At 34.6% G+C, this 18557-nt stretch overlaps 1 protein-coding gene across 1 annotated transcript; it reads right to left on the minus strand.

The window, feature by feature from the left end:
• Positions 1-16552: 16552 nt before the first annotated feature.
• LOC132284953 (transcription factor WER-like) lies at positions 16553-17627 on the minus strand. The gene is made up of 3 exons (XM_059787097.1): positions 17408-17627; positions 17153-17282; positions 16553-17053 (listed from the first exon to the last, which is right to left on the minus strand). Exons 1-3 carry the CDS (start codon positions 17589-17591, stop codon positions 16723-16725), a joined length of 645 nt encoding a protein of 214 aa, XP_059643080.1. The 5' UTR covers positions 17592-17627; the 3' UTR covers positions 16553-16722.
• Positions 17628-18557: the final 930 nt, after the last annotated feature.

Below are 18557 nucleotides of genomic sequence, written 5' to 3' on the forward strand. Positions count from 1 at the left end.
GTTTTGAGCTATGGTTTGACTTTATGTTTTGAGGTTGGATGATTACCTCCGAAACTGTAAAAGGAGATTGTGAATTAATCAGGTAAAGTTGATTTCCAAAAGAGACTTTCTTTACTGGGAGGAACGATGTTTTACATATGATTATATTGTGTTTTATTGTGTGTGCATTATGTGTTTCATTTTCGTCAATTATTCAGGATTGGGAATGCGGTTTAGTTGAGGACACAAGTGTGTGATCAGCCAGCTACCATTTTGGGAGAAATAACGTTAATTACGCTAGGATTTTGGGTATGTGGTCGTCGGATTTGGTAAGTATACATAACTTTAGCTAATCTAATGAACCTAGACATGAGTAATTATGGTATGTTTTTAGGATGGGATAATTAGAACCAGCAGTACGAGTCAAATAATCTGGTACGATTGGTTGGATATACCATAACACCACGATGATTTATCGGAGGTACTGAATTTGTTAAACATCTTTTTGGAAATTTCAAAAATTGTTCCCAGGTTGGCAGGAGGATTTTGTACTAAGTTAAGTACTTATTGGAATGACACCGGCTGATGATCGTAGATGGATTAACTATTCATCAGTCTATTCTTAATCAAGAATTTTGTTCATGAGGGGGTGTCATTAGGAGGAGTTACCGGCGTTGCATATTGAAGAGGAAGCAAAGTCTTTTCATTTGCACAAATAATATGGAATTTTTTTTTTTTTTTTTAAGTCACGGTTCACAACAAATAGTTGTTGCTAGGAAATTGCTGGCTTTTTGGAGGATGGAAAGATTCTATATTCTTTTAAAGTTAAACGAGAAGTCTAATAGACACTTACTTGTGTTAGAAAAATAGGATGTTAAGGATATGAAGGTGAGACCGAGCATCTAAATAAAGAAGAGGTACACGATGCATGTGGGAAAGTTGTAGTTAGTTGACTTTTGATAAATAGAATTATCAATTGACTTCCTACATTGAAAAGTTTGTCACCGATCGGAATGTATAGATTTAGTTGCAGAGTTAACGTTTGGTGATGATCCAAATTAAACACTGGGTGCAGATGAAAGCTAGTGGTCCCAGACTACCGATACTTTCTGTAGACAGATTGGAGGGAGGATGTAAGGACTGAGATTCATAACTCTTAGTTTTTTCTTTATTCTGGTGGAAACATGATGTTTCACGGAATGCAACAGATATTTGGAGGACAGGCAGGAGGAGAGACACAATGATTTTGTCTCAGAGTTCGATATCTAATAGATAATCCTGATAGACCATCAGAGATCGCTAGATCCTTGCAGCCATTTCTCTTACTAGAGTAGGAATGACAGAGTCCTTTCCATGGATTTAGTTGAGAAATTGCTGATTCTACACAAAGATCAGGATTCTGGTTGGGATATTGCTTGACTGATAAAATTAAATCAGCTTCGCTTTGTCTATTTAGAATTGGTAAGATATCAGTTCATACGAATAGCACGGATCACGAGGCGGCTTAGATGGATCGGTGTGGTGATTCACACTTCGCATTAAGTTGCATCTAGTGGAAGTAATAAGGAGGAGGATGATCTTATCAACTGATGGTAATTGAACCTTCGGTGGTTATTGCGCAATCAGTTGAGTTTTAGCATGTGTAAAAGTAACACTTGCTGTTACCAAAGTAATTAAAGAGGTCAACTTAGAATGTTGGAGTTGACCCTGGAGGAGGTATTACCTTACTCAGATAAGCTTAGGGTACTGAAAGAGGATTAGTAGGTTGTCTTAATGATGCTAGGAAGGTCGGAGTGACTGAGATGTAAAATTCATAAATTTTACGGTACAGTTAAATGGTTATGGGTTGCATCACGACATACCAGGTTCGTTTTGGTGAACTGGTACGGATAGAGACATGCATATCACTGTCTCTAAGTGTATCACCTGTTAGCAAGATGGAGAATGTATACTTGGATATCATTGGAGGTTTTAGCCACTTCCTATATCAAAATGGGAGTAGGACTAATCAGGAGAGGATGGTGGGTAGAAGATACCGACATTGGTTGAAATTTTATTTCCATATGGATTAAGAGTAATGGATAGAGCAAGTTCGCTTGTGAACATCATTTTAGTGGTGTTTACCTTGGCGTTTCATGTCAGTTTTACCGTGCACTGATAACGGAGTTATATCAGGTGGTTATTTCTTATAGTAGATAAATAGTGCTATGTCAAAGGAATTTTCTGAAGGTGTGGGAGCAACAATTTTATTTCGCATCTCTAGACGGGAGGTTTGGTCAAGACATTATTTTTAGTCATGGAGGATATGCTTAGAACATACATCCTAAGTTTGCATGGGTAATTGGAAGTGTTACTCCGCTTTTCAGTTATTATCTATGCTATTGTTAGCATAAGGAGGTTAGTGCGACAACGGTTGAGGTTTTGGATATTACGTAGTGTAGCTCTTTCACTTGTTGGTCTGAAATGGAAGCGAAGTTTATACAATAAGACCTTACCTTTATATAAGGTAGAGAAATACTTTCTTTTGTCTAGGCTTGCGTGCGGTTTGAAGGTGGCAGTCAGATTTTGTAAATGGTTGAACTCGTGTATTCTAGTTTTCTATCAGGAAATGGTTGTTTGGGATGTCTTCTGTATTGGAAGCAATGTTTTTTTGGGCGAAGGTCAGTTTTACGTATTACACTGATTTTTCCCGAATTTTGTTTATCAATTTACGCAGTAACCTATTGCTTAGCGTTATCAATTAGTTAGCGCTGGATGCATAGGAATTTTATGCGTTTTTCTATGGAACTTGGAGGAATAAAGATTGTTACCCTTTACTAAATATTGGGTACGATTGGATCGTTGATAGATACAACCTAGGAGTTGTACATTTATGGTATTTTTTAAACATAGAAACCTTGTATATTGTTGGACGTGTTAGAATTTGGTGGAGCTCATATATAGAGGTTGTGCGACACGAAAACGGAAATGAATTTTGAAAAGACATTAATTCAGAATTTCGTGAATTCCGAGAACGGAATTCCTTTTGTTAGGGGGGAAGAATGTAATACTCCTAGTTTTCAAAAGGATAAAATGGAAATTTAAATTTCATTTCTGGTGCATTTTTATTTGGCTTTGTGACTTATGTGTTTATTTGCGTAATTGTTTAATTGTGTATTTATTTAAATTAGTTGTTTAATTATAATTATTTATTTGCTTTACTTTATTTATTTATTTTAATTGTAATTATTTAATTGTAATTACAGATGTGCTTTGTGGTGGACGTAATTGTTTAATACATTAGTTGCGTTATAATTAAGTTTAGGGTTTTATTTTATGTAAGTAGGTTAGCCAACTTAATTAGGCTGGAATTAGGATTAGGGTTTTATAGGAGCCTATAAATATATCTGTATTAATCTGCCAAGGGTTTTAGAACCCTATACACGTACTGGAGGCAGAGAGAAAACAGAGAGAAACTTGAGAGAAATAGAGAGAGGAAAACTAGGGTTTAGCTGGGACTAAGGCTGAACCAAGGAAAGATTGAAGGGGTGTTGTACGGGTGTGGAACCAAGGAGGAAACAGAGGGATTAGAACAGTGCAGGATCACCGGAAAATCCAGGAAGACGGCGTAGAGATTTTAATTCAAAATCTCGCAGACAAGTTCTATTCTTAACTCTCTCCCTTTGACTCATGTTCTTTACATGCCTAACACAATTCTAGGATTAAATAACAGTTAAATTAAAACTAGTATGCATGTTTTATACGATTAAAATAGTATGTGTTCGCGATGTGGTATTTGTTTGATTTTAAATTTTCCTTGCATAATTCTTGGTGTAATTGATGTCGTTTAGCAAATAATGAATTTAATATTTTTCTGGAACACATTAGACCTTGTTTAGACACCTAGGAACTTTAGAGATGGAGGACAGATGATCGGAAAGTCAGAAATTTAGTCGGCGTTGGAGAAGACAGAGGCTGGGAAGAGTGGAGGCGGCTCCACCCTTCAATGGAGGCGACTCCATTGGAGTGGAGCCGGCTCCACACTTTATTGGAGGCGGCACCATGTGGGTGGAGGCGGCTCCACCTTTTTTTTGAGCCGGCTCCATCATTTTCCTTCAGTTTGTTTTTTTTTTTTTTTTTTTTTTTGCTTTCCAGTGAGATGTTTGGTTACAGGGCTTGGATTTTGGAGTTTCCGGATGCATGTAGGAGGTATTTTAGGGGTGTCCAGTAATGTCTAAAGCAATATTAAAACATCCGAAGGCAGGTTAATACATAGTAAATCAATAGATGTTTATAGCTTGAACGATAGACAATTTTTAAATAAATTGGTTTACTGTTTGGGTGTGGAGGATTTTAAATTACTGAACCTTGGTTTAGTCATTCTCTGTGAATGATTTTACAGTTAATCATGTACCAGTGGTAGTAGATAAGTATGTGAATTAATATATTTTTATTATGCTTATCATGGATTAGTGGACGGTTTAATTTATTATTTGCATTTTTAAGTGTTGGATAATTCTGTATCAGTGGTTTAAGAGGAGCATGATAATTTATCTATTTTTATTATGTTTGACATGATATTAATTGATGTATAACTTTACTTAGATTCATCAATTACTGAAGTAAGCATGTTAAATTATATATTATATTTTTATGCTTATTATGGATTAGTTGATATGTACATTTATTATTTGTTTTATCAAATGCTGGATGTCTGGATTGTATGCACCGGTATGGGACGATGGCATACTAGGAACGGATTAGTTTCAAAATACTACATCCTACCTATACGGAATAAGGGAATGGATTATAAATATAAAATCCTACTTATATTAAGTTTGTGCAGCTGAACAAGCTGAACGACTAACTGGATTTCTTTTGGATGTATGGATTAGTTGATATTTACTTTCATTATTTGTATTATCAACTACTGGATGGATGGATTGTTTGCACCGGTATGGGACGGTGGCATACTAGGGATGGATTAGTTTCAAAATACTAAATCCTACTTATACGAAATAATGGAATGGATTATAAAATAAATCTTACTTATATTTAAGTCAGATCAGTTGAAACAAAGTTGAATGACTAACTGGATTACTTGCTATGGATATGTAAGTCAAAGCAACTGAATAAGCTGAATGGCTTACTGGATTTTTTATGGATGGATAGGATAGGACTTTAAATATATTTTTATGGTACCGCGATATGAGCTTGAGTCTTAGAGTCGACGGTTAGGGAGCGTATATGCAGTAGGATACGTAGCTGGCTATGTTGGTTAAGGTATACCCTGTTAGGCTTAGGTGGTCATGTCCACTCAGGTGCGTTTTGCATGTTACCTTCTACTCAGGTTGAGACCCTCATCATAGTCCAATGAGAGTCCCATAGTATGGATATATATATATACGAACTGTATAGTTATTGTTGAGTTGGTTAGGATGTACATGCGTATCGAGTCTCTGTTTGGATTGTAGTAGGATAGAACTTATTTGTGGGCCTGACCCACTTCTATTTTTCAGGTGTTCGGCAGTTCCAGTTTTAGACCTGATCGTGCTGAGCAGAGACTATCACTCACTCTTCCAACGATGTAGGACTTCTCTCCATGGTTGAACTTTGGATGTTCTTCCAGTTTACTTTCTTTTCAGTTTGGTTTTAATTAGGGGTCCACTAAAGATGGATTGCCGAGTTGTTTAAATTATTTGAGGTTTTGGATTATTAGATTTTCTAAGTATTTATTTTGAAAGGTTTTTATTTTAGAATTCATTCAGCTTTTATTTATTTCTTAATTCATTTTGTAATCTGTGTTCATTTATATATTAATTGTTTGATATTCCCTCGGGTTCGGGCTTAGGCCTAATTAATCCGTGTTTTGGATACAAGGGTATCACATTCCACTCCAGGGCGAATCTCCTCTGTTTCTGTCTTACAAGCTTATCGTTCGGGTCTACGTTGAGGGAATGACAGGAGACAGAGGGATCGATCCCTGGTTTGTCCGAATGGCTCCAAGTGAACACATCCGCGTTCTGAGACTGAAAATTAATTAGTTGGTGCTATTCTTCCTCTGCAAGCCCTGATCCTACTCTTGTGGTTCGGTCTGGCCTCAGATGATTGATTTGCACATCAACGAGAGGTTCTTTGGTCAGGACCGAAGGTTCCTCCTCCCCATTCTTGTTGGGTGGAGGCTCTTGTAATTGTTATCTTGGGCTAGCAGAATGGATGGGAGCTTTTCCCTTCCCAACAGCTTTCAAAGTTACAGAATAACATTCCTTGGCTGCGACCTGGTCTCCATGAATATCAATCACCTTGTTCCCATCTGGCCCAAGCCTCTCATCACTTGGTGCAAAGTCCACGGGACATCCTGGACTCTGTGAATCCACTCTCTTCCCATCAAAATATTTTAAGACGAATGGATCTCGACTACCACAAAGCTTTCAATCAACTCTCTCTCAGCAACTCCATTCCAGCTCGCTATTCTGTACTCTCTCTTCTTAGAGCTTTAATCATGCTCATCAACTCATCCAGCTTTGTCTGCTGGTCATCCTTCTGTGGATTAGAACTCTTACCTCTTATCATCGTTCCTGATCGAAGCAGAGTCATCAACCGTGAATTCCTGATCGGATTTGAATTCTGCTAATGCGAATGCAGTAGATCTGGCCTCGAACTAGCTAAATTTTGATCCCCTCTGGCTGGATCTGAATCTTTCCTGCTATGAACTCGTCAGATCTAGCTTTGCTAAATAGATTGCGATTGTGCAGATCCGACTCCAATCTCCAATGATCAACTAGAACTAAGACTCTGCAAAACTGATCATAACATCGCCGATCTGAATCCAACTTCCAGAGATCAAGTTTCTTCTTCATGGATTAGTCTTGATCAAACACAAATCAATATTGATCGTTTCCCACAGACGGCGACATTAAAGATGCAAAATAAATCCTCTCTTAATTTGGAAAGAACAATTCTACACTTCAAATATTTTCCAACCCCCTTTTTCCATCTCCTTTCAGTCTATTTATAGACTGTTACAAACATTCTAGAAGCTTCCTATCTAGCTCCTTACATCGGGCTGACCTTCTAGGCTCATCTCGGTTATGGGCTTACTTCATTTTATCTTAAATTGGGCTTCCCAAGTGATCTTCCGGTCCTGAGCCTGATAAATAAAGACTTGGTTCAGATTGGTTATTTTTGCCCAACCCATTCCTAGCAATCTGGGTTGTGCCCAGCCCAAGCCACTTTTGGTATCCTCTTTGCGTTTTTCATCAAAATTTCTCGGTAATCAACAACAAGCATATCAAATCGTGCCGTTCTTCATCAAAATTCGACGGTGATCAACAAAAAGCACAACCAAAGCCGTGTCGTTCTTCACCAAATTCAAAAAATTCTCTCTGAAGATGAAGAACAACAAGCACGTCCAAAGACGTGTCGTTCTTCCTCAAATTCAACAAAGAACAACAAGCACATCAAAATCGTGCCGTTCTTTCCCTACGATTCAACAAGTTCAAAGAATCATCAAACAACACAATTCGAGATCAAACTTCGTCAGCCTTTGATCAGAAATCATCAGCGGTCTTCCTCAATTGCAAATACTTGAAGAAGATTGTCAACAATCCGATTCAAGATCAAGCTCCAAAAGTCCTTGAATCCAACCAACAAAGGAGATCGAATCTGAGGATATTTTCTTTATTTTTGTAAAGAATATTTTAGAGGATTGTACTCAAATTTTTACAAATCAATAAAATTCCATTTGCTCCATATTTTGTTCTTTATTTGCAGATTACAAAATTTATGTGTACAATATTATAATCGAGTATGTTCATGAACGCATTATCGAGCCCAGTTCGTGAACGGTTCATGAATAAACGAGTTGAGTCTACTGATGTTCAGACTCGGCTCATTTATAAATCGAGCCTTATAATTCGGCTCAAGCTCGGTTCATTTATTAACGAACCAAGCTCGAGCAGAGTAATTAACAAACCGAGCCCGAGCCCAGCTCGACTCATTTGCAATCCTACATCCATAGATCAAAAGCCACTGAGGCTATATTTCTCTTATTGCTTTCTTGATACGTTTACATTGTATTGACACAATATATAGGAAATAAAGTTGACAAAAGGAATAAATTGAGGACGAAAGAAAGGAAATATATATATATATATATATATATATATATATATATATATATATATATATAAAATATTTCAATACAAAGCTCAATGCTGAAAGCTTGGTCACAGGTCTCAGAGATGACGTTTCTAATTCATCGGGAAAGGACATGGAAGCACAACTTGCCGCTGTTCAATCGATTCCCGATTCACTGATGATGGAGAATCAACTTTGTCTTCTCCAATTCTTCTTTCTATGACCTTTTCAAGTTGATTTGGGTATATTGTAGATGGATTTTGATGTGTATGAGAGAGGAGAAAAATGGTTCTGGTAGTAGCTATGGTAGGAGGTGGTGGCAGTGGCGGTGGCTATAGTGGGAGGAGGTGGGTGGAGGCAGCCATGGTGGGAAGGAGGTGGGTGGAGGTGATGGTGTAACTTGATAAATGTTTTAATGAATTTTTTATAATTAATTTATTAATTTATTTTTTATTTATTATTATTATTTTTTTATGGAAATGAAAAAAAAGTTAAGGGTGTATTATGTAGTGTGGGAGTGTTTGGTTTGGGTTTTATTATATCTGGTTTTAGAGTTATTTGGTTTGCTGATCCTATTGTTGGACAAAACGAAATTTATTTTTTCTTGTTCCAAACAAACAAAATTTTACACAAATTGGATAAAATGGTAATTTTACTTGGCTTGTATTTATACTTATTAATTTATTATATTGAAATGAGAGTATTACTGTCATTTTAATTCTACAGGGGCTATTTGTACCAACTTAATAGTATATACACGGAAACTATTTTACACTATATCGATAATAGAGGGAGATTTTTTACGCTCATCCCTTTAATAAATGATAAAGTAAAATAAGTCAAGTTCAAATAAAATTCCTGACTTATTAAGTTTGTGAAGTACTTGTTCTTGAACAGACAATACATGTTAAAAACTTATAGCAGACTTGTAAAACTCATTTGATTTTATAAACACTTTTTTTTTTAGTCACCTTGTAATATAACACAAAATTTGATCTCGGCGAAAAGACTGTGGTTGAGTTCAAGGTAGACTAATTGAACAAAATGAGTCTAAAATGGATATTATTCAGCGGCTTAATTAGTAGAGCACCAGAGCGTCTAATTTTTTGAACAGGTATATATTTTCGTGTTCGAGTTTCTCTCTCCCTAATTTACCAACTAAATGAGTATGAAATAATTATGCAATATCTTGAAGATGAGTGCTCATGTGTGGACTCGATTTGAGCTTAAAAATCTGTCTAATTTGATGGGAGTAAACTTGAGGAGGCAAATGTTGGTTGTTTCTCAAATTCAATTAATCCAAGTTCTAACCCATCAAAGGAGAGGAAAAAAAACGTAGAGAATTAAAAAACACAGACTAGTATTTAAAGTAATTTTTATAAAATAATGATATACTAATAATCGGAAAAATTCCTCGAATCTGATGATCGAATATTTAAGAATTTTTGGATGCCTTGCACAATTATTCAGTCGGCAAATTCTTTCAATATAAAAAAATCATTTGGAATAGTGACATACTAACCAAACCAAAGAGATTCCTCCAATCTAGTGATAGACTATTTAAATGTATTTGGATTTATTGAAATGAGACCTTACACAAGTATTCAGTTTGCATGTTTTCCCAATTTAAAAAATAATTAGTCACTGTTTTTATATGACGAGTGGTTAAGGAAATGGGCTCTACGTGACGTACTCCCAAACCCTAATTAACGGCTTTGAGAGCTTGTCCAAGTAATTAATGGAAGTTCAGATGTTCCCTTGACCTAGAAAAATTCAGTTTTGCTTATGTCATTATTTGTGACGATATATATATAATTAAATATACAATGTTTTTATATGCAATGATACTCTTCGTAAAATTAAAATTGACTCAAATTGCATTATTAGTACAAATAAATATATAAAAAAGTTTTGTTGAGAGAAGAAAATTTGGTTCAAAATAAACTTGTGTTGAGAAAGGGAATGAAGTCCTCTGACTTAGTGCATCATCGGGCAACTTTATTCTATATATATATATATACATACATAAACATAGAGAGAGAGTGAGGGAGAGTTCAAAAAAAACAAAAAGTACATTAATTTTAAGGGATTGGCTTCAGTGGTGAAGTCCTCTGACTTAGTGCATCACGAAGCATTAAGTTTCAGGTTCGTTTAAACTTTATTCAATTCGTGTAGAGAGGTTGCTTTACACAAGTCCCGTAAATTAGTCAGGACAAAATATCAAATACCTATTATGAAAAAAAAGAAAAAAAGAAAAAGAAAAAAGAAAAACAGATTACCATGACCTATGACCATGTTGCTTTGTCTTTTTTTTATAATGGCATTTCCTGGTTACTATGAACTACAACCATTTGATTTAAAAGAAACATGGGAAATCTGGCTTAATTAATCTAATGTATATATGAAATCGAACTCTAGTTCTAATAAATTTTAAATTGTAAGTAATGAGAAGATATTTTAGCTTCATCAATAACTGTCAAGTTATTCTAAAAAACCTAAAATGTCAAAGTAGGTTTTAAAGCTTCATTAACTGCTATCTTTTTTTATTAATCTGCGGACTTTAAACAATGCGACATAGTTAGAATATTGAACTTTAAATTCCCACTCTGTCCCTCGGGCATTCTTTAGTATATTTATCTGTATGAAGAGACCGAAACTGTCTCCAAGTTGTTCTTTACTTGTTTCAACATTAACCCTTTTCATTTTATAAACTGCATTTGACCATTCCCGCAGGAAACACAGAATTTTTTGAACACATCCCAAAAAATAAAAAAAACGACAGAGAGAGAGAGAGAGTTTTTCTTTCTTTTTTTAATCAAGAATTAATTCACCCAAATACCACCTTGAACCATAAGATAGTTTATAAATTATTAATACACACAACTAATAAATTATTAATATCGTTTCGATCCTCAAATTGGAGACCTAAACCGAATACCCAAAAATCTTATGAGTTCAGCTTAGACCGTGCAGACTAAATGGAGGGAGTTTTTGAACCCTCCAACTTATATATAGTAACTTACATCTTCTTTTTAACTTTTAGATGTCACGTTACATGTATGTTTGTATATACATATTATTAATCTAGAGTTATATGCATGCTTACAAACTTAGATTTACATAGTTCGGCCTCAAAAGCTTTTTCATAGCAGTCAAATATATATTTGAAATATTATAGTCCAAAAATATGGTCTAATTATATACCATATATTATAGTATTATTTATTTAAAAATTATTTGAAAATATAATGTATATAAATATAATTATTATTATAAAATAATAATCTATAAATATATAATTACTTATCATATATAGTTTAATATAATAAAATAAAACTATAAGATAAAGAATCTGATTAGAAGTTGAGGTTAGAATTTAATTCTATATCCTTCTGACAAATTCGCCCCACTATGGTGCAACGACTTTTACTTCCTTCGCTAGTAGTACTGCAAACCAAAAGAATAGGCGAACCGGTTCGGTGTAGTACTCTCTGGCTGGAACTCGGAGTGACTGACTAAGGCTCAAATCCAAAGACAAGGGCTCGAACTCACAGACACTTATAGAAGAAAAGAGAGGAAGGAGAGAATTCAGAATTAGATAAAAGGATTCTGAATTGGAGTGCTTTGGAATGAAGCCAAGGAGGGTTTATATAGGCCTCAAGGTGCCTTCTGGTTTTAATATTTTTCTAATGTGGGATAAATATTTCCCATATTTTGCAAATCCATTTAGGCTTATCAAACACCTTACTTTTGAGTTAATTTCTCATTCACCTAAAAACGGATTTGAGAAAGTAAATATACCATGTTCATCTCCTTGCGAAAAGGAACGCACTCGTTTATAGATCAGCAAAAATTCTTAGCGGAATCTATTCAAAATCTCATCCAAAGTTAATATTTTTAATGCCCCCATTTCTAACAATTCCCCACATGAATGAAAATTTGCGTAAATTGCAAATGAAGAAGATACAGACACTAGAGAGAGTACTATTGGAAAGTAACTACATCGGGATCGTTCGCTTTTGGCCTTGAACCTTTCCTAGTGTATTACTATCGGATTTACTGGCTAACTAGTAAACATGATGTCTTGAACAGTTCAGCCATTGATGTAAACTAAGACAATAACAAACATACAGTTCTTTCCCGCACAAAGTCGGTTCTCATGGTTGTGTTCATATGGCCCTGAACAATTCCTGGTCTTTCATGAGTGCTCTAAAAAACTTAGCCTTAGAAGTTCTCCTAGAAGCGGCCCCACTCACACTCATATAGGTGACTTCTTATTAAGAGTATCCTACTATACCCCACTTGAATTTTCAAGGTATAAGAGTCATTAAAAACATAGTTTATCCTACTCATCACTGTAGGTAACACTCTCTCATCATAGTAATGGGTTGAAGATTAAATCTTCCTAGTGCTTCTGGTGAGCCATTTAAAATTTATGTTGTCCCTTTGAACCTAGATCTGTGGATCTCCAGTCAATTAGGTTAGGTTTCTATTAAAATGACTCGTTAGCTTTCGGCTTTAATCTCATTCCCCTCGATGAACTATACACTTGCTCTCTTGTCAAACTTTTTGTAAACTGGTCCGCTAAATTATCTTTTGACCTGATATAATCTATTGAGATTATACCACTTGAGAGCAATTGTCTAATGGTATTATGTCGTCGACATAGATGTCGAGACTTACCGTTATACATATTACTTTGTACCCTTCCAATTGCTGATTGACTATCACAATGTATACATATAGCAGGCACATGTTTAGGCCAATTTGGAATATCTTCTAAGAAATTACGAAGCCACTCAGCTTCTTCACCAGCTTTATCCAAAGTAATAAATTCATATTCCATAGTGGATTTGGCAATACAAGTCTGTTTTGAAGATTTCCAAGATATGGCACCTCCTTTAATAGTAAAGACATAGCCACTGATGAATTTAGAATCATTCGTCTCTGATATCTAATTAGCATCATTATATCCTTCAAGTACTGCTGAATATCTAGAATAATGTAATCCATAACTTATGGTATATCTTAAATATCTTAGAACCTTGATTATTGCAATCCAATGATTCTTTCCTGGATTACTTGTATATCTACTCAATTTATTAACTAAGTATGCTATGTCTGGTCGTATGCAATTCATCAAATACATTAAGCTTCCTATAATGCGAGAATACTCAAGTTGTGATATGCTAGGACCAGTATTTTTGGATATATGAAGATTTACATAAACATGAGTCTTTACAAGGCTACTATCTTCTTTATTAAACTTTTCTAATATTTTCTCAATATAATGAAATTGAGATAATATTAGACCATCTGATATTCTAGAAATCTTGATTCCTAGTATGACATCAGCTATGCCTAAATCTTTCATATCGAAATTTTTGGTCAACATTTTTTTAGTAGTTTTGATTATAACATCATTACTATCCATTATTAACATATCATCCACATATAGGCACACAATGACATATCCATTTTGAGTGTTTTTCACATAAACACGTTTATCACACTCATTAATTCTAAAACCATTTGACAACATCACTTTGTCAAATTTTTCATGTCATTGTTTACGTGCTTGTTTTAATCTATATAAGGATTTTACAAGTTTGCACACCTTCTTTTCTTTTCCTGGAACAACAAAATCTTCAAGTTGTTCCATATAGATTTCCTCCTCTAATTCACCATTCAAGAATGTAATCTTAACATCCATTTGATGTATTTCTAAATTTTTCAATGCCGAAATAGCTAATAACAATCTAATGGATATTATTCTTGTGATTGGTGAATATATATCAAAATAATCCAAGCCTTCTTCTTGCCTGTATCCCTTAGCAACAAGCCTAGCTTTATATTTATCTATTGAACCATCAAGCTTCATTTTCCTCTTGAAAATCCACTTATACCCTAAAGGTTTAGTACCAGGAGGAAGATCCACCAACTCCCAAGTATGATTTTGTATGATGGATTCAATTTCACTATTTATGTCTTCTTTTCATAAAGGAGACTCAGGAGAAGACATAGCTTCCTTATAGCTTTGTGGCTCATTCTCCAATATATATGTCAGAAAATTAAGACTAAATGACTTAGATGTTCTAGCTCTTTTGCTACGTCTAGGTTCTTCCTTATTTTCATCATCTATAGACTTTTGGTCTATATTCTCTTATATATTACTATTAGCAATATCATGATTTCTTTTAAGATGATTTTTACAAAGAAATATATCTTCAAAAAAACAAGCATTCCTTGACTCAATAATTATATTGACATGGATGTCAAGAATGTCTGATTTATGCACAAGGAAACGATATGCATTACTATTTTGTGCGTAGCCTATAAAAATACCATAAAAGGTTTTTGGTCCTATCTTAACTTTCTTAGGAGTAGGAACCGCAATCTTAGCTAGACACCCCCACACTTTTAAGAATTTATAGGAATGTTTTTAACCTTTCCATAATTCATAAGGAGTCACATTTATTTTCTTTTAAGGTATTTTGTTGAGAACATAATTAGCAGAAGTAAAGCTTTCCCCCACAAATTCTGGGTTAAACTGGAATTTATCAACATAACATTCATCATTTCTTTTAAGGTATGGTTTTTACGTTTAGCAACACCATTTTGTTGAGGTGAATAAGGAGCGATAGTTTGGTGAATAATACCATGTTCTGAGCAAATGTCAGCGAATGGTGTTTCGTATTCACCACCTCTATCTCTTCTAAACACCTTTATCTTTTTGCCAAGTTGATTCTCAACCTCATTCATGTAATGTTTAAACATTTTCAAGGCTTCATCTTTCCTTCTTAACAAGTATACATAACAGTATCTTGTGCAATCATTAATAAAAGTAATGAAATCTTTTTTTCCACCTCTTGTTGACACAGATTTAAAGTCACATATATTATTGTGAATTAATGCTAAAGGTTCAGTACTTCGCTTTATAGAGTTATAAGGTAGGACATCATTTTTTGTTGCCACCTTTTAAACTCCGCCCCATTAAATTTTTCGGGCTTTTCCCCATGACTGACGGGAACATTAGGCGTAGTAGTACTTGTACTTGCCATTATACAGATTACAGTCAAATTTACAGAAATAAAATAATAACAATATTTAAATAATTAAACTATTGTATAAGCCAAATCTGTCTTAAGATTGTAGTCCAAAAATATGGTCTAATTATACCATATACTATAATATTATTTATTTAAATATTATCTGAAAATATAATGTATATAAATATAATTATTATTATAAAATAATAATCTATAAATATATAATTACTTATCATATATAGTTTAATATAATAAAATAAAACTATAAGATAAAAGAATATATGTTCTTAAGACAGATTCGTCCCACTATGGTGCTAACGGACTCAGTGGTGTCTATTTCTCATGATACAACGATTTTTACTTCGGCTCGGTGTAGAACTCTCTGACTCGAACTCGGAGTGACTGACTAAGGCTCAAACCCAAAGAGAAGAGCTCGAAGACACTTATAGAAGAAGAGAAAGGAAAAAGAGAATTCAGAATTAGAGAAAAGGATTCTGAATTGGAGTGCTTTGGAATGAACCCAATGGGGGGTTTATATAGGCCTCATGGTGCCTTTTAGTTTTAATATTTTTCTGATTTGGGACAAATGTTTTTCACATTTTGTAAACTCATTTAGGCTTATCAAACACATTACTTTGGAACTAATTTCTCATTCACCGGGAAACGGATTTGAGAAAACAAATATACCACGTTTATCTCTTTATAGAGAGGAACGCACTCGTTTATAGATCCGCAAAAATTCTTAACGAATTTATTCAAAATCTCATCCAAAGTTATATTTTTAATGCTCCCGTTTCTAACAAATATCAGCTTAATGAGAAAAACCTACTTATAACAAGAATTACTTTTGTAATGAAGTAGTACCTTTTCACGTAACTAAAATAAATTATTATTTTTTTATAACTCTATAGTACCATTTCACCTTTCAAAATAAAAAATCTGGTAGTTCAAGTTTTTGGACGGCAAAAAATCAACTCTTAGGCTCAAGTCGGAGGATCAATGAGTGAGATTATTTTTATTTTCTTTCAGTGTTGAATCTCAAACATGATAAGGTGGAGGAGTTCATTGTGAGAACCACAGGTCAACTACTTTTGGCTTGTATGGATGCTTTAATTATATAGACATTGGCTTGCAACTTGTCTACTATGCTGAAGTGAGCAATGCACATGTTCCACTAATTTTGTTTGCCTTTGGATGAGTTTTTTTTTTATTTTTTTTATTTTACTCTTTTTAGAAAATTTTGAACAATTTTCTCAGAATTATCTTCTGAACATAATATTTGTTGTTAACTCCATGTTGCTCTTTTTCCCATCATCCTATTATTGTGCTCTGAATTATGTCTCCAGCAATGTAAAATCAAGTCCTTTCCACCTTTAAATATACATATATACGCACACACACAATCATCATCAGAAACAAAAGAAGACTAAAATATATGATCAAATATTATTACATGATATAGAAACAGTAATAATTTACAGATTTAGTACAAAAAAGAGCTAAAACACAACAGTCCCAAGTCGAGATTGATGGTAATGAGTGAACCACATACAAAATGATACCAAAGATTACAATTTCAAGAAAATTTACACAAACCCTTGTCCAATTCAAGGAATTTATTGAGCCACTCCAAAGTCATAGGACTCTCATTGGAGAAATCAAAGAACTCATCCCCATCAAACTTGATTCTTGAGTCCTCACCACATTTAGAGCTGGTGTCCTCTTCTTTCAACTCCACACTTATCTTCTTTAAACCCCTCCTTTTCTTGGTCTTGGACCCTTCTCTTGTTGAACTACTTGTACTTTGTTTCTCATTTTGGCTCATTTTCTTGCTCAAATGAGAATTCCAGTAGTTCTTGATCTCGTTATCTGTTCGACCTGGTAGCCGTCCAGCTATCAGAGACCATCTATAGAAATATCAAATGAATTAAACTAAGAAAACCTGAGTATAAATTGGTTGTCGATAACATTTTTGTACCACAAAAAAAAAATATATATATATATACCTGTTTCCTAGGAGTTTATGAAGCCTAAGGATCAAGTCTTCTTCTTGATCTGAGATATTGCCTCTCTTGATGTTAGGTCTTAGATAATTCAGCCATCTCAGCCTGCAACTTTTACCGCACCGATCAAGACCTGCAAATATTACATACCCATGCATCAAGTTTAACACTAAACATAGCCTAATTAAGCTGAGTGTGTGTGTGTGTGTGTTTTGTTTAATGGTGTAATTGAGGTGTTGAGCAATGAACAATGAGTACCTGCTTTAGCTGCAATTTTTTTCCACCTCTTTGCACCGTGGATTTCAATGACCTCGGCCAGCTTTCTATCTTCTTCTGCAGTCCATGAACCTCTGTTGAATTGCTTCTTGATGGATTCATTTGTCACTTGACCACCCATTGTTTTGACTTTCTTCTCAGAAAGCCCATCTGTTTTAGGAGCCATTGGCGTCCCTTTCGAGAATGGCCTGACGTCTGTGGAGCTCTGTTTCTTACTTAGAGAGTGCTTTTGTGGTCCCCCTATTATCTACCCTTCTAAGTTCATGTATGGGGCTCAACTACCATTTGTATGTGTGTGAGTGAGAGAAATGGGATTGTGAACTTTAATGATTGAACAATGACAGTCCTGTAAAGTTGGGACATGCTATGCTACTACAAGGCTGCTAAAAAGGAATAGCTACTGAGTGTGCTCTTGCTTAGATGAGTCCGGTGCATGGTGCGTCTGACACACCCAATACCTTCTTCCAAAAAAGAGAGAATGTGAATACAATAATACAACAATACTCTCTTGTAAATAATTATAATTACTCATGCGTATGGTATGATCATACGTGTGAGTAATTATAACTGTCCGCTGCCATATAACACGTGCAAGCTGTAATACAGAGAATCAGGACCATATTGGCTTAATAAAAGCATGGTGCACTTACACCTGGCCTTTTAGACAAAAGAGAAAAAGACAAAGTTACAAAAGGCATGGTGGTGGAAAAAAAGGCCTACATATCAGGTGGTTATGGTAAATTAATCATCACCCCGTTGAATAGGCTTGTCATGTAGTGGTGATGGGTGCTAATTTCATCTCCAGTCTTCTTATTGCATGTGGTTTCATTAGGTTTGATGACAAAAAGGGAATGGCCAAGGGATGAATACAAAATTAAAGTTGGGACATGCTACATGGTAGTACTACTGCAAGTCTACTAAAAAGGAATGGGTATAAGATGCGCGCACATAGATGGGTCGGTGCGCTGGGCACATTCAATATTTTTGCTTAAAAAGGAGAGAATTTTAATACAATGATACTTAGTTGTAAATAGTTATAATTATTCATACATATGCCATGATCATTATGTTATAAATGATTACGATTACCTATGTGTATGCATATAACATGATTATACGTGTGAGTGATCAT

The sequence above is a fragment of the Cornus florida genome, unplaced genomic scaffold, assembly GCF_030987335.1.
Source record: "Cornus florida cultivar Cherokee Brave unplaced genomic scaffold, ASM3098733v1 CherokeeBrave_3.0.0_Hap2_Chr11, whole genome shotgun sequence".
In the NCBI taxonomy this organism is placed as follows: Eukaryota; Viridiplantae; Streptophyta; class Magnoliopsida; order Cornales; family Cornaceae; genus Cornus; species Cornus florida.

Excerpts from the sequence above, each read along its gene's own strand:
- LOC132284953 (XM_059787097.1), bottom strand. The coding sequence starts at position 17,591 with ATGGCTCCTAAAACAGATGGGCTTTCTGAGAAGAAAGTCAAAACAATG. Across the intron at positions 17,283-17,407 it reads AAAAATTGCAGCTAAAGCAG|GTCTTGATCGGTGCGGTAAA; the intron begins GTACTCATTGTT and ends TAATATTTGCAG. Across the intron at positions 17,054-17,152 it reads CATAAACTCCTAGGAAACAG|ATGGTCTCTGATAGCTGGAC; the intron begins GTATATATATAT and ends ATATTTCTATAG.